The 16,469-nt window shown below is 52.5% G+C and overlaps 1 protein-coding gene across 1 annotated transcript in view; it reads right to left on the reverse strand.

Moving 5' to 3' along the window:
* The window catches only part of Asap2 (ArfGAP with SH3 domain, ankyrin repeat and PH domain 2), a 165,694-nt gene that overhangs the window by 94,987 nt on the left and 54,238 nt on the right, over positions 1-16,469 (reverse strand). The window contains 1 exon segment of the mRNA XM_037198170.1: positions 11,038-11,110. Within this exon segment, the coding sequence (XP_037054065.1) occupies positions 11,038-11,110 (73 nt within the window).

The raw sequence follows: 16,469 nt of genomic DNA on the forward strand, positions 1-16,469 counted from the left end.
AGACAGGGCAGAGGCGCCTCAGAAACAATGTGAGTAGTTGAACGTTAGTAACCCCAGGTACCTCTTCCAAACTCCTACTGCTCACAACACGCTGGAAGTCAGGTGAAGGTGTGGTGATGACGGATCTGTATGATCCGTGACCCGTTCGTCATGTTGCTCTGGGTACTGAAAACATCAGCGTTCATGTGTGTTTTCATTCTGTATGCCTAAGCACCATCCTCTAAGAGAATAAAACCCAGTCATGTGGGAAGCCTATGATGCCAATGAATAAAAAGATTCCTGTAACGGGCCTCGTCCTCAAGCGGCGAGCCTCTGCCCGAGAAAGAGGCTCAGCTAAGTCTATTCCACGAAAACACAAAGGCTGGAAACAGAATGGAGCTCAGAAAGTCATGGGCTTGTTATCTACAGAGTCTGGGCAGAGGCAGCAACTGATGGAGGGCCCCTGGGGACCAGATAATGAAGTGTTCTCCCTAGGTAACAGAAAGAACTGAAAGGTAATTTAAGGGGTCATAAAACCCGTGTTAAGAAGATGGATGAGGAGTGGGTATGTGTGGGGGGGGGCGTATAGAGAGATGCCTCAGTGGGTCAGAGCAATTGCCCTGCAGGCACAAAGACCTACATTCAAATCCCCAGCATCCGCGGAAGCCAGGTATGGTCACGTGTGCACACAAGTCCCACTACCAGGAGGCGGAGATGGGTGGAGCCCACACCCCAAGAACCTAGCTGGCTGGCCAGTCCAGCCGAAAAGGGCACGCTTCGGGTTAAATGAGAGACCTTGTCTCAAGGCAACAGAGAAAGGCAACAAATGCCCTGCTGGCCTCCACACGCATACGGATCACACACACACACACACACACACACACACACACACACACACCACACCACACACACACACACACACACACACACACACACACACCCCCCCCACCCACACCCCCCACACCACCCCCCCCCCCCCCCCCACACCACCCCCCCCACCCCCCCATACACACACACACACACACACACACACACACACACACACACGCCTTCATTCCAGCACTGGAGAGGCTGAAGCCGAAGGATCGCTGTGAGTTGGATGGCCAGCCTGAGCTACACAGTGAACAACTGGCAAACCTGGGCTATAAAATGAGATCCACATCTCAATTAAAAAATTTAAAAAAAAAAAAAAAAACCAAAATTGGAAGAAAAAAAAAAAAAAAAAAAAAGCCGGAGAGAGGCGAGGTAGACTTAGACACAACGAGATGACTGAAGCTTTAATCTGCCCTTACAGACGTGTTAAAACAACCCACGGTAGCGGACGGTGGACAGCGAACGTACGGGCTGTACGTACAATAGCCCTGTAAAGAAAAGAGGAAATCCTCCAGCCTTGGAGCCACAAGGGCTTCTGGCAGTTTCCTCCTGAGAGTCCAGGGCAGGATACGACAGAAGATGAGCTCAGGGCTGCCTGATTCATCCAGGGACTCTCACTGGCTGGAGCAGCCTGATCCCAAATCTGCTCTGAGCTCAGATAAGGGCCCAGCGGACAGATCTCCTCAGGCCTGTAATTCCCAGGTGTTCTGTGTGCCCCCCTCCCCCCATCAGGAAGGGAAGGACTTTTTGCTGCAGGTGACTTCGGGTGATTTTACATCCAATTGCATCCTTTACCGGAGGAAGCCCTCACCTTGGCCGAGCGATGGGATGAGCCACAGAGAGGTCCTCTCTACTCAAGTTGCCTTTTAAGCTCTTCTCCCTTTTGACTGTATTTCATCGACCCAGGGATCCAATTCCCATCACCTACAGTGAGGACTTGGTGAGACATTCTACCATCCCACCCCCAGGCCCCAAGCCAAGGAGCCAGGACAACCCTTGGGGTCTGGTGAGGGACAGTCAGAGCACCTCAAAAGTCAGAATCCAAAGCCTCACTCAGGAGCTGCCGCCGCTACAGAGTCGGCCGCAGGGTGAGTAACCTTCCATCCTGTGGCAGTTCCGCCAGATCCTCCAGCCGAGGACATAGGTTCGGACTCTGCAGGGTGGTCTGGCCTGTGCCTAACGTTAAAGGCAAGTGGTACCAGTGACAGTGTCCACCTGGGAAGTGACACTTTGTCAATGGTGCTTCACCCTGTGGCTCTCAGAGGCATCGGTCAAATTCGCAAGAATGTTCTAGATCGTCTCTTGAGGCACATTTGATGTAGAGATGTAGAGAATTTGTGTGTGTGTGTGTGTGTGTGTGTGTGTGTGTGTGTACATACCATTAAGCCTGAGCTGAAGAAGCCAGAGCCCAGAGGAGCCTCAGTTTCCCCAATCAGAACGATCACCACAAGTGTGACTCAGGCTGATGCTCACAGTCGAAACCAGAGGCGTGGTGTGATTAACAGGCCAATCACTGCTGACAGGATTCCCTCGGCTCCTCGCCAGTGCCCCATCCAGTCACTGTACCGAACCACCAGAGACAGTGGGCGAGCAGCCAGAACCCAGAACTGGAAACGCTGCCAGACTTCAGTCCGCATCACCACCTCTTCCCCAACCTGAGGCTAGAACCTCCCAAGGAGTAGCTCACAGTTACCTCGGCCATTGTGCTTAAGTCAAAACCTGCTCTCCTGAACCCATCTCTTAGGAAAAATAAAAACAGTTCATCGGTGTAGTAGTGCACACCTTTAGTCCCAGCCCTCGGGAGGCAGAGGTGGGTGGATCTCTGAGTCCAGCCTGGGCTACAGAGTGAGTCCCAGGACAGCCAGGGCTGCACAGAGGAACTCTGTCTCACCCATGTCCTCTCCCCTCTAAAACAGAAAGTCCCAAGTCCCTCAGCATCTCTCTGAGATGAGCTTCCCCTGGCCCTCAGACTCCAAGGTTCTTATAACCAACAGGACAATGACCGTCTCGCTCCTCCGAGGTCACCTGAGGCTCACCTCTAGCACAAGCGTCACGCACTGCCTCCTACTGAACTCCTGACCAGCCAAATCCACCCACAGATTGCTCGGCAGGACCGCCAGGTTTCGGGGAGCGGCATGCAGGTGGCTTTCCTCTGGTGCGTTTCCTCACCATACCCTAACCATGCACCGGCGACCCCCGCCTGCCAAAGATCAGTACCTAACTCAGTGTTGCCGTGGAGACGACGCTTACGTGCTTACCCAGACCCTGCCTGGCCTGCAGCAAATACACAAACATCTGATTTTTGTTATCATTGCTATTCTACCATCAGGCTCACCGAGGCCAACCGAGTCTATGCCGTTTTACGGTGCTACAATTTGCTGTTTCTTTTTAATCACAAAAATGTGTGTAAGGACTTTGTGTCCTGGATTCCATCATAAGCATTCTCCTTCCTGCTGTTTAGACCCATCATGCCAAGCGGCTGGTCCAGGTTTGTCACAGAAGGTGCTGTTTTTCCCTCGTGATAGGCAAGGCCACAAAACAATGCACATCTTTTGCGAGGACATCCTTCCACACAGAGATTTTTATTTCAGTGATGTGCACCGCCCAAAGATTTCCGAAAACTCCACCTGCCCATTTTCAGCGCCATGACCACGTAGCGGGGGGGGGGGGGGGGGGGGGTGGGGGGGGGGGGGGGGGGGTCCCAGGTTCCCAGCATTCTTGCCCAACTCTGAGGAGGATTATGATTTATTTTCTCTTCTACAAGTTAGAAAACCATGCCAGATGTGATGCTTTCTTAATATGCAAGAAAACTTTGATTCCAAAGCTATTATGTGCTCTTCATTAATAAAAATAGGGCCGCTGAGGAGGCTCGGCGGGTAGCACAATGCCCGAACCAAGACTAATGACCTGAATTTCATCCCTGGGACCCGGTGGGGGAAAAGAGAACAGGCCCACAGGTTGTCCTCTACCTCCCGCTCATGTGGGTGTGGGTATGCTGGGTACACACACATTCACTCTCTCTCTCACTCACACACACACACAGACAGACACATACACAGACAGACACATACACAGACACACATTCACACACACACACACACACACACACACACACAGACACACACACACCAGAGAGGGAGAGAGAAGAGGGAGATGGAGAGAGAGAGAGGGAGAGGAGAGGGAGAGAGGAGAGAGAGAGAGAGGAGAGGAGAGGGAGAGGGAGAGGGAGGGAAGGGGAGAGGAGAGAGAGAGAGAGAGAGAGAGAGAGAGAGAGAGAGAGAGAGAGAGAGAGAGAGAGAGAGAGAAGGCTCATTTTCTTCAGTAGGTGAAGACAGTCAAAGTGTAGCTAAAATTAGCGTTTCCTCCTCTGCACTTTTTATCCGGGATGTGACAGTTTCCCCGGGGCCTTCGGATTCCAGGTAAAGAGGACTCTGGCTCTCCCTAAGAACACTGGGACCGCACAGTTCTAGAAGTGAAAATGAAAGTCTCTCGCTGCTGCTTCCTCCTCCTTGATGGAGAGGAATCTTCCCGCCTGCTAATGTGTCAAACACAGATGAAAAATTGTCACCTTCCACTTCCCAGCACCGAGGAAAACACCTTCACACTGAGACAGAGCATGGGAAATTCTAAAGAGTAAAAATTGTAAAATAAACACCAACCAGAGTTTGTTTATTTTTGTTTTTTTAAAGAGGTTGGGTAGCAGTGCATGGAGTAGGAAAAGTTACAGAAACAGTTTTAACAAATCATCATAAGAACCGCTCTCGTGAATCTGTTCATCAGACAGTCCACAAAAGGCATCCCATAATTACTTGCTACTGCACAGGAAACCCAGTGCTTAGTAGATAGAGGGGACATACTGATGTCCTTCTGGCCCAGTCCAACTTGGAAAATAGACTTCTCACAGCCCAGCTCTATCCCTGGGCACTGTTTAATTAGCAAACGCTGAAGCTCTAAGCAGACATGTCAATCCTGAGTCCAGCCACGGTTTCAACCAGATTTCCCCAGGGCCGTGGTTCTCAACCTTCCTAATGCTTCAACCCTTTAATGTAATTCCTCATGTTGTGGTGACCCCCAACCATAAAATTATTTTCGTTGCTACTTCTTAACTATAATTTTGTTACTGATATGAATTTTAATGTAAATAATTTCAGAGACAGAGGTTTGCCAAAGGAGTTGCAACCCACAGGTTAAGGATCATTGCCCTAGGGCCTTCAGAAACATTGCTTTTAAGGCAAGAATTGGTGAGTTAAAAAAAACAAAACAAAAACAGGCAGTAGTAGCTCATGCTTTTAATCCCATCACTCAGGAGGCAGAGGCAGGGGGATCTTTGTGAGTTTGAGGCCAGCCTGGTCTACAGAGAGAAACTCTGTCTTAAAAACAAAAACAAAAAAACAAAACACACAAGGTTTTGTGGGCTAAGAGGCAATACTGAGGTTTCTCTGTCCATAAGGGGTAAGAGAATAAAAATCATTTATTAGCTCACAAGCTGTAGAACACAGGGGGCTGGACTCAGTTTGCTGATCCCTGCTCCAAAGCATCTCACACGCTCCTTCCTTACAAACCCACAGCAATCCTCACAGAGCAGTGTCTGCCATGATGGACTCTGCTCGGATCTAAAGTTATCAGTGGGGTTTTCCTTCTACGCTAGGAGGGGAGTCTTAAGAACCTGCCATGGAAACCTGGCATTATTCAGCTGGGGATTTACTGGGCACCTATATACACCTGCCCACCCAGTGCCAGGCGCTCAGGAAATGCTGAAGCAGCCGCCTTGCTTGCCGTGTGTGTGTCCAGGACCGCTGCCACCTGGTCCTGTTAACTCACCAACAATACAAGGAATGTCGTCAGCATCCCAACTGGTGAGGAAATGAAGGAGTCCCAGAGTGAATCACTGTCTTAATACCACAGACGTCTGGGGCGATGCCACCATCCAGGTTTCTCGGTTATTCATACCTAAGAGATCTTTATCACAAACTGTCTTCCAGACTTGGCCCTTGACCTCAGAGGCTTGTGCTTAATCCAGGAGCAAAGATACACAATGCTTGGAGGTGTGAAAACCACACAAAGACACATGAGCAACGGAAAGCGGCGTTTAGTGTTAACAGCGCCTGAATACTAGGGATCCACGAATGTGGGGCTAACCGGGAGGGTCTAAAGTGAACCAACCTCAAAACTGTCTAGAGGTTTGATGTGGGAGGGAGAATGTCCCGTCCCCCACACCGTAACCCCAAGAACCTGTGAGTACTGTAGGCTGTCCAACAGAAGCAAGTAAAAGTAGATGAATTAAACATGCTAACCAATTTGAGAAGAGATTATTCGAGATAATGGGGTGCGTAAGGGCCGGCGAGATGGCTTAGTAGATAAAGTCAGAGTTCCATTACTAGGGTCCACAGGGTGGAAAGAGAGAACTGAATTCCAAAAGTTTTCTCTGGCATTCAAAACAGGCACCGTGGTGCATAGCCCTGACCTGCCACATACAAAATAATAAATAAATGTGTTTTTTTGTTTGTTTGTTTGTTTGTTTGTTTTTCGAGACAGGGTTTCTCTGCGTAGCTTTGCGCCTTTCCTGGAGCTCACTTGGTAGCCCAGGCTGGCCTCGAACTCACAGCGATCCGCCTGCCTCTGCCTCCGGAGTGCTGGGATTAAAGGCGTGCACCACCACCGCCCGGCTTGTTTTGTTTTTTTAATTTAAGGTACTTAAATGTGAAGGAGGGAGGCAGGAGATGTAGTGTCTGCTGTGGGACTGAACACTGTGTCTCCAAGTTTGAATACCTGAGTCCAAACCTTCAATGTGTTGACATCAAGAGATGGGGCCACCAGGAAATCATGAGCTTTCAGTGAATTCAGAGGGCAGGGCCCTCATGGAATTGGTGCCCTAAGGAGCAGAGACCCCAGAGAACTTGCATCCTAGGAGAGATCCCAATAAATTAACTGTCTGCCATGTGTGGTGGTACTTGGAGGTGGCGGGTGGGTCTCTGTGAGTTTTCAGTCTGGTCTACAAAGCACGTTCCAGGCCAGACAGGGCTACATGGTTGAGGCGCTGTCTCAAAACAGTCTATAAACCAAGAGGGTCCACCCAAGAGCCTAACTATGATGGCAGCCGGATCGGGGCTTGCAGTTTACAGATCTCTCAGCTTCTATTGTTTCACGCCATGGTATGTGGCGTTATGTTGTGACAACCAGCGCAGACTCTCAGAGGTGACCTGTGAGGAGACTCCACTGGCCATTTGCTGGCTCTGTAGATATGAGGGAGGGGTTGAGCGTCAAGGAGTGAGGGTGGCCTCTAGAAGAAACAGGCCAGGGAAGCTTCGAGCCTGATGAGGCATCGGCCTGGCCTCAGTACAGCAAGACCCACGCTGCACTTCCCACCCGCAAATCCGTGCGCTACACTGAGCCGCAGGGCTACACTGAGCCGCAGGGCGGACAGAAACAGGCTCCCGAGCTAGAGGAAATGAGAGTCAAGAAAAGCTCACCCTGTCAAGTCTCAGCCTGAGGCAGAGGAGAGCTGGGAAGGTCACACCCAAGTGACTGGGGCTGGGGCGTGTGGAGAGAGACACAGACAGTCTCCACGTCCTCACAAAGCAAGGGAAGCAGCCAAGTCTCGGTGGACACGTCCAGGCCGGGCAAGTGGGTGGTGGGGCCAGACCACGGCAAATCAGGACTTGGAGGGTGAGACCGAAAAAAGGCAGAGGGCAGGCCGGGCATAAACGCTCAACTATTCTCACTGCTGTTTCCGACATAAGCCAAAGGACCGCTCTTTCTGGACGAGCAGCCATCTGGGACGCCAAACACTAACATCGATCATGGGGACCTCCTCTCGGAGGACTGACAGACAGCCTTCGGAGCAGAAGCCGTCCAGGTTGTGTGCACCTAGCCAACCGTGGCAGCCAGCAGCCTCAACCCCTCCCTGGATGCTCTGACTCACTTCTGCCTCATTCTAGAGAACGAGCCACCATGCGACAGTTACAGAGGAACTCTACAGACTGCTGTGGCCCACGTCAACAACCGGAGGAAAGCATGGTCCCCTCGGGTCACTTTCCAAGCAGATGACACTTGTCCTCAAATAAAGATTCCAAGATAGTACTCGGACTTACAAGACAACAAAAAGGAGGACACACACACACAGGGACACGGACACACACGGACACACACACACACACTCATCCCCCCCACACCTGCCACCACCACCGCCGCTCCAAGGTCAGGTGCATAGCCGGTTTGTTGGACATATGGAACCTCAGGAAAGACGCAGACCCAGACACAGTCCCCAAGAACTGTGTAACTTCCTAGCTCTGTCAGTTAAGAGTTTCTGACTCCCTTGGGGCCCCGGGGAGAAGCACTGTTTTGATCAGACAGGGTGAGCATGGAAGAAATCCAAAAAGGGGCACAACCAGGAAATGGTGCAGCGATCAAAGACGGGCACGTGGACATGGGCAGGGACCTCTGACGGGTGGCCTGAGCCCGGGAGATGTGTGGGTGCCTGGGTTGTCCACCATGGCCGAGGGTGCAGCCGCAGAACGGCTTGGACATGGGACAGATCAAGGGTAACGTCCCCTCACAACTCGTATCTGCACACATCGGTGGTTCTGGTGGAATTCTGTCTACTCGCGCTATGCGCCCATTTCTATCCCTCCTAGGTACGGGCCTCCCTCAGCCTTCCCGGGTTCTGATGGAGCTCACGTCCACAGACTTCCGTGTGAATGAAGAAAATTCTCTTGGATTTTAAGCCGACACCGCGAAGTGCCTGTGTCTTTATTTCTAAAATGGTTCCGGGAAGACAGGTAATGGGACTCAAGGTTTATGGTCCACACACAGCAATGTAGGTCAGAAAGGTAAACGAGACAGGTATGGGTCGCGCCCCGGCTGGCCTCCGGGCATGCGCATCAGCCTCAGAGTCATACAGATAATCTCCTTTTCATCTCCAGTAAAAAAAAAAAAAATCTTGCCGGGCGGTGGTGGCGCACGCCTTTAATCCCAGCACTCGGGAAGCAGATCCAGGTGGATCTCTAAGTTCGAGGCCAGCCTGGACTACCAAGTGAGTCCCAGGAAAGGCGCAAAGCTACACAGAGAAACCCTGTCTCGAAAAACCAAAAAAAAAAAAAAAAAAAATCTTTTCAATGTGTGATGATAAAAAAAAAAATCACTGTTTTCAATCTGATCAAAATACAGTATCCCCTTTATATAATGCACATAACATTCCTCAGATTATAGACTTAAAAATCAAACTCTCCTGAGATACTTGGTGAAATCTGGAACTTGTGGACAAAACTGAGCATCCTGTCCTTGAGTGAGCTCTCAGCCTCCTGAGGAGCGACAGGATGCTAGACATGCTACAGGCGGGCAGTGGCTTTGTGACTGATCAGCCGCCGAGCACAGCCCCACGGCAGCAGGAATACAGCATTTTGGAAACCTTTCCCGTCCCTTGGGAACAGCTCCGATCTGCAGGTCCTTCCCACTGTATAACAGAAGTCGTGTGTTGTCCAGGTTCACACAATGCACAGTGTTCAAAAGATAGTATTGCCCCCCTTGCCTTTGGCAGGACAAGGCCCAAGGCAGAGGACCACCTTCCAGCCCTTCACACAAGTGTAAGAATCAGGCTGTCCTTTGGGCCTGACAGAAGTCTTACTGGATCGGAGTGAAGCCTGGGCTTTTGGTTGGTACTGAACCTCCTGACCCAAAGTCCATCACATACGACTTACTTAGGACACAAAGTCTCTAATTTTGTGGGAGGTACCTTCTGGCAGTGACCAGGACATAAGGAGGTCCGAGGGAAAAGCTGTTGTTAGTTGGGCCTGCCCACCTTGCCCTTTATGAGTCCACCTACTCTGCGCCATCCTTCTGACTACCAAAATCCAGCTTCTGGGGCTCCTGCCTCAGGCTGAAGACCAACAGCTCTCCTGGAATTCTCCAGGCTCTCAGCTCGAGATAAGGGCTGCTCAGGCATCCAGCCACATGGACTGAGCATCATCTACTGGTCCTCGGCCTCTCTGATGTGCTGACAGCCACTGCTGGACTACCCAGCCCATACTGTGTAAGCCATAACAGATCCCCTCGGTCATGTGTGTTCCTTCTATCCATTCTGTACTTCTACAGAGCCCTGCTCAAGGCACACGCCCTCAGTGGAGACAGCCTCCCAGATTCCCCGCCATCACGGCTTGTTGCTGTCGGCGCCGGGTATGAGCGGAGGGCAGCTCCCACAGCCATGCTCACACCATTCTGAGTAGGGTTAGTTAGGATGTGAGCTTCTAGACGGTTCCACAGCCTGCTGACACCACCTCGTCCTCCTGCTCCAATCACTACTCTTGACTAAAAGGAGACACCACAAGGTGAAGGGGTCACAGGACAGGTATCTGGGGGCCCGAATGCCCCTCTGGGCCCAGACGCAGGCACCCAAACTCTCTGCCTTAGCAGGGTTGCTCTCCCACAGGCTGGCTAGCCTTCTGCTCCAGGATCTACCAGTCCTCTTCCAAGCCTCTATCGCCATCACCATTTCTGGTTTTTGAAAGCTGCCACCTCCTTTCTGATACATAACTGCACAGACATCTGGTGACTTTTCAAAAATATTTCCTATCATTAATAGGATTTGCGCGGGGGCAGCTCGCCCACCGTCTGTGCGGCCTGCCGCCTTCAAGCCAAAAGTGTCTCGGGGACTCTTGTTTTGTTTGGAGACAGGGTCTCACGTAGTCCAGGCTAGCCTCTAACCCACGATGTAGCTGAGGATAGCCCTTGAACTTTCGAGCCTCCCGCTTCCACTTTCCTGAGTGTCACGATCACAGGCGTGCGCCGCGGTCCCCTGAGAACCAAACCCGGGCTTCCTTTCCTGGGCTAAGTGAACAGGCTAGCAACGGAGCTCTCCCCAGTTCTGAGGTGGATTCCCCCCCCCCCCCCCCCGTGCCTTTATAAGTCAATCAAATATTACTAGGTAGCTGGTGGATTACACCTGTGTATTTACTCATTTTCTCAGACACAGGTGGAGTTTCTGCCACCCAGGCTGATGGAGTGGGCTCAGGCGGAGGGCAGACACAAGACAAGAAGGCACACCCCTGTCCTACTTCTGGAGCCGGTGTCCCAGAGTCTCCGGTTCACGGCACGCTCGGTGCGGGAGGTGACCAGACAGGACTTTAAATGTAGTGCTTTCACGGAGCCACCCCACCCTCCCACCACCCCAAGGGAACAGGGAGGACTCACCCAGCCCAGAAATATTGATTGCCTTCACAGATTTCTTCATTTTGTAGAGAACCATCCGGTCCACGTCCAAAGCCTAAAATACAGCAGAGAATATATGAATTAAAACATGTGGCACACGGACCGGCACTACAGACAGCAGCAGTGAGAACCTTTGGGAACCGGGGGTCCCTACTACAAGGCCCCGGGCTGCTTCTATGGGGTGAGTCTTGGCCCAGTGTGGAAAACTGTCTTTCAGAGTGTACCAGGCGGCGGTCTTACAGAACACCGACTCATGTGTCTCAGTCACCTCAAGCATACAAGCTGCGTCTACTCACGTGACCTGCTGAACACAGCACTCCAGACAGAGGTGAGTGAACCCGGAGAGATGGCTCTCCCACATCTGGACCGTCACTGAGCCCTGTCTGCCCCTTTCCCCTCACTGAACGGAAGGGCGGTCTCAAGGATACCATGTGACCCTCCCCGCCAAGAGCACCCTGGCAGTCAAGTCACAGAGTCAGACCCGCCCATACAAATGCAGCTCGGTGCTCTGGATTTGTGAAGCTATTAGCTGTGTTTAGGAAGCTTACTCCTAATCCCCTCCAAGCCTCAGATTTCTCTCCCAGAATCCAGCTGTAATGGCTTTGCAAGGCTGAATGATTAAACAAACACTCACACGTTCCATATTCAGCAAATATTTACCACAACAAGACCGTCATACGGCAGCAGGCAGTGGCGTGTAAACATTTGCACACAGTAGGTGCTCAACAGTATGTACAGTGACTCATCACACCCGGGGGTTTATTCACAGCTAAGCCTCTACCCAAGAGACATAGCGAACACTTTCCCCACAACCCCCTTAAACAGCTCGGAAGATCAAAGGACCCCAAGTGGTTGTGACGGGCGGGTGAGCACATCCGGGAACCGCGAGAGTGAGGCCAAGGACCGGTGACTACTGAAGACACCGCCGTGACCTGCCATCTAAACACACCGAAAAGCCGGGCCTCTTGAATCTGCCTCCAGCATCAACCTTCCTAAGACCTCATTCTGATGCTGCCGTGGCTGTTTTCTGGGGTGTTAGAAACAGATGAGATGGGAGTTGACAGTTTTACATGGAACAATGATCAAACGGCACCAGACGGGGTTTAAAAAGAGAAAAGAAAAAGAAAAAGTTCTTATCGGGTCACTCTGTGTTTGTCCAAACCCATAGGATGTACTCTCTGAGTGAACCTTTAAGTCTCTCAAGATCAAACCCCGCTAGGGAAGCACACACTGAGCTTTAAAAAAAGACAGCCTTGCTATCGTATCCAGCTCAGGCTGGCCTTGAATCAAAGTTTCTTATAATGAGTTAGGTTTTTTGTGTCTAGGGAAAGGTCTTAAGTGTGGTATCTGGGCCCCAGAGATCCTCCCCGCTTCCTGCCCATGACCTCAGTGCTGGGGTTACAGGCACCTGCCACCACACCTGGCTTTTTATGTGGGGTCGCGCAGTGTGCGTGCGTGCGTGCGTGCGTGCGTGCGTACGTGTGTGTGTGTGTGTGTGTGTGTGTGTGTACACCTGTGGAAATCAGAAAAGGACACTTGATGTCCTCCTCCATCATTTTCCACCTTTTTCCCTTAGGACAGGATTGTTCTGGCCACCAGACTCCCAGGACCTGCCTGCCTCCACCTTCCAGCACTGAGTTATGACTACACCTGGCTTTTTTGTGGTGTGGGCTCTGGGGGTTGGTTTGAACTCGGGGCCTCAGGCTTGCACAGTGAACTCTCCTACCTACTGAACCATCTCCCTGACCCCTACAAGGACTCTTTAATGTTCCTGGGCAGTCACCTCTAAGCCACTCTTGACCTTGAGATAGAAACGGGGATTTGGAATGAGTAACCCACAAAAACCTGCACTGACCTTCTCCCCTCACGCCCTCCCCAGTCCCCCAGCCTCCAAGCGGTACTTCACAAGACAGAGTCTGCTCAGGCTGATGCGCCACGCCCTCCGGCCGTCCGTCAGGGAGTAGAGCCTGACAGGAGGCGTGAATCAGTGTGCTGTCACAGCTCGGAGTTCCCGCCCCAAGGCACGGGCCCTTGCTGGAGAACACACCTGATCTGGTAAACACGCAATCCAGGACTCCAGCGGTGGAGTCTGTCTTGGCCGGTCTCTGCAACTGACCACAACAGTACCTGACGTGCATTCAGGTAAGAAGAGCTCCCCTCCCTCCCCCAAGCCTCCTCACAGACAGCAGCCGGGCTGAGCTCTTCGGAAGTCATTCAGCAAACCTTACAGGAAAGCTTCCTGGAGGACAAGGCGTAAAAGGAGAAAACCTCCCATGGAACAGAAACGCACAGCTAATCAATGTTCCGTGGCAGCTCGGATCACTGGGGGAGGCTTCCCAGCATGGCACAGACGGTAGCCCGAGTCAGAGGAGCTGCGGGACCCTCCCTGTGCCCTGAGCTTCCCTTACTCATCCATCGAGGCCCTGAACTGCCATCTCCACTTCTGGTGAGCCCCGAGCTCTCGTCCTGGTGAACCAACTGCTCGATGCTGGCTCAAGCCGTTCTTTTCTTCTCCTTCCCAACCCCGGAACATCTTCCTGCCTCTTGACCCTTGACCCCCAGCTTCACCAGCTGCTTCGTAGGCACCTGGTCCCCCAGCAAAGCACAGCGAGAGGTGTCGTCTGGCCCTCCAGCAGAGCCACCTGCCATCCCTCCCCAGGAAGGGTGGATGGCTCGTCTTGGCTTGGCCCACAGCATCTGTGCGTGTTCACAGTCTCCGCTGAGCTTTACGGTACGTGCCAAATACAAAAGCAGGGAGGGAGCGGAGACGAAATGGTGAGCAAAACAAGACAACAACCCTACAAAAAATAAATAAATAAACACCTCCACAAACACAGACGCATGCGCCCTGGCAGAAGCGGCGGGCCAGGACTCACCGTGTACACTGCTTTGCCAACCTTGGACGCTGCTGCCCCAACACCTGTGCTGCCCGATTCTGTGGCCACGACTGAGCGCCCCGTAACACTTGAACACGCTGAGATCTGAGAAAGACCAATTAAACGACCTCCGTTGCCTGTCCCTCTCCCCGGTGCCGCTCTCTAAGGTCAGGGGCTGCTGTGTGTGCAACCCACTGTGCCCCAGAGAGCCCCGCCAAGGAATGGGGCTCTGTACCAAGTCACAGGGTCCCTCTGAGCAGAGAGAGAACGCACTGTAGTACCTCATGGCCACTAGAGGCGAGCAGGAAAGGATTCCAGGAAAGGCCTCCCAAGGCTGAAGGCATTGGCTGGAGCCAGACTGGCTTCAGGAACCGGTCAGGCTCCATCTGGGCGCTGGACTCCTGGGTAACCAGCTAGAGACCTAGCCTGCTTCTCTCCGGCAGAGTTAAGCGCTCTGCCCGCTGGTGACCCCGAGTCCCGTGGCACACCCGCGTCTGTGGGGTATGGCTCAGTCCTGCTCAGAAGTAGGGGCTGGAGGTGGTCATCTACCGAGGTACCGGGGGCTGGCACTCTGCAAGTAGCTGAACTCGGACAGCACCCCACAGGGTGCTGTGCAGATGACAGGCCTTTTCCTACCCAGGACAGCACAGAAGTCTTGTAAAAACACGCCTCCTTCTGAGTCCCTCTGTCCCCATTGTTGAAGGGGAAGCCGTTTCCTGCCTCAGGAATGGGAGGATAAACAAACGAGCCCCCCCTCACCCCCCACCCCATCTATTCAGCAGAGATTGAAGCGAAGGTGAGCCTGGCGCTTGGTGGCAGAGGTAATTATAATCAAAACCCACACGAGGGAAAAGCTATTCCCTCCCTGTGCAAAAACACACCACCCTCCGTCGCCGAGTATTTATAGCTCATCAAGATTAAAAACCCAGTCAGGAGAAGTGGGAATGATTAAGACAAAAAAGTCTTGTATCTGTGATTTAGAAAAAGCTTTGCCAAAACCTTAAAGCAAGAACAATAATAATAATAATACAGCTTTTGTGGTCTCCAGAAACCAAAGGGACCTGCAATGTGGCTGAGACTTCCTACCGTAACTCACCCCCACCCCACCCCATCTTCCCCAACTCCTCAGACCTGGAAGGAAAGTGGAGACACCCCGCACCGAAATGTGTGGGCAAATGATAAGCACACAGAACCGCAGAAGTCAATAAGGACCTGAGGAGGGCTGGCCGGGCCCGTAGCTGATGTCTGGCCAAACCCTATAAACTCTGAGGGGCTGGACTCAAGCTGACCTCTAGTTTATAAAACAAGCTTAACAGATTAAATTTATTGCATAAACAAGGCCGGTGGCAGGGATGTGTCTCAAATATTTCCAAGGGAAATAAATAACTGTTGGAGTGGTCATGGGAGATGGGGGGTGGACCAAGGGCACGGGTCATGGCAAACCCACCACGAGGAAGACCCTCCCTTCCCACCGGTGGCTTTTTCACACCTGGTGCCCCACACAGTAGCCAGAAGCGGGCAGGGGATTCTATCAGAAGGGCAAACATTGACGTTCATGTCTGCGTGCCTGGCTGACTCCCGCGTGAGCTGCGTGAGCTGCAGCCATACAGGCATGTGTGTGACTGTTCCCGAATGTCACGAGGCTCTCTCTCCTTCCTCGGCCTCTGCAGGTCCCTCTGTGCCCTTGAGGGCTGTCCCCGAGCCAGGGAATCCACCCAAGCCGCCTGGCCCTCCTGGTTCCATAGCTCCGTAGTGGCATCCCCCGTCATACACTGTCTTCTCTGCGGAGGGTCGGTAAGTCCGTCGTCTCCTCTTGGGGTCCCACAGTCCTGGCAAGCGGGTACCTGATGGCAGGCTGGGTGTGGAGGGGTGGTCTCCACAGTCCGTCTGAGGAGCTGGTTTGGTTCGGGGGTGGGAAACGCGTGGGCCACAAGGGAAAGATGTGCCACCTCTTGTTTGTTGACAATCCAACCGTTCTGACAGGCGGACATGTCCGGTTGGATGTGGTGATACCTGAGGGAAGGCTGGCTCTGACTCCCCCAGCTAAGGGAAACGCTACCCCAGCCCTCAGAGGGAAGTACTCTTCTCAATCACCGGCCTTGACTGTTAGCTATGTTTTGAATGTCACTATAAATATTTGCGGGAATTTATTTAATTACCATCTGGCCCTTTTCAGGAAAAGTTTTGCCGCCTCTGACTTCGACAATCCGCGCACAGCATCCATCCCTCCCCGGCATCAGCCAGGCCTGTCGCTTCGGCCCTGGCCTAGAAGCACAAGTACCAGCCACAACCAGTTTGGTCCAGCGCCCCGGGATCTCAAGGGGAGGCAACATGGGAGGGAAGGGGCCAATCAACGTCCTTCCTGGAACCCAAAGATAATGTCTGAAGAACAGGAGGCCTAAGGACCACAGTGGTCCCTGCTGGAGTCTGTGTTCTCCCCTCTTAGCCTGCCCCTTATGTATGATGGGACAACTTGAGAGGAAACGACAGTTCTGGAAGCTGGTTGATACACCAAGCAGACCCGAGGGCAGCTCTGCC

The sequence above is a fragment of the Peromyscus leucopus genome, chromosome 22 (genome assembly GCF_004664715.2).
Source record: "Peromyscus leucopus breed LL Stock chromosome 22, UCI_PerLeu_2.1, whole genome shotgun sequence".
Taxonomy (NCBI): Eukaryota; Metazoa; Chordata; class Mammalia; order Rodentia; family Cricetidae; genus Peromyscus; species Peromyscus leucopus.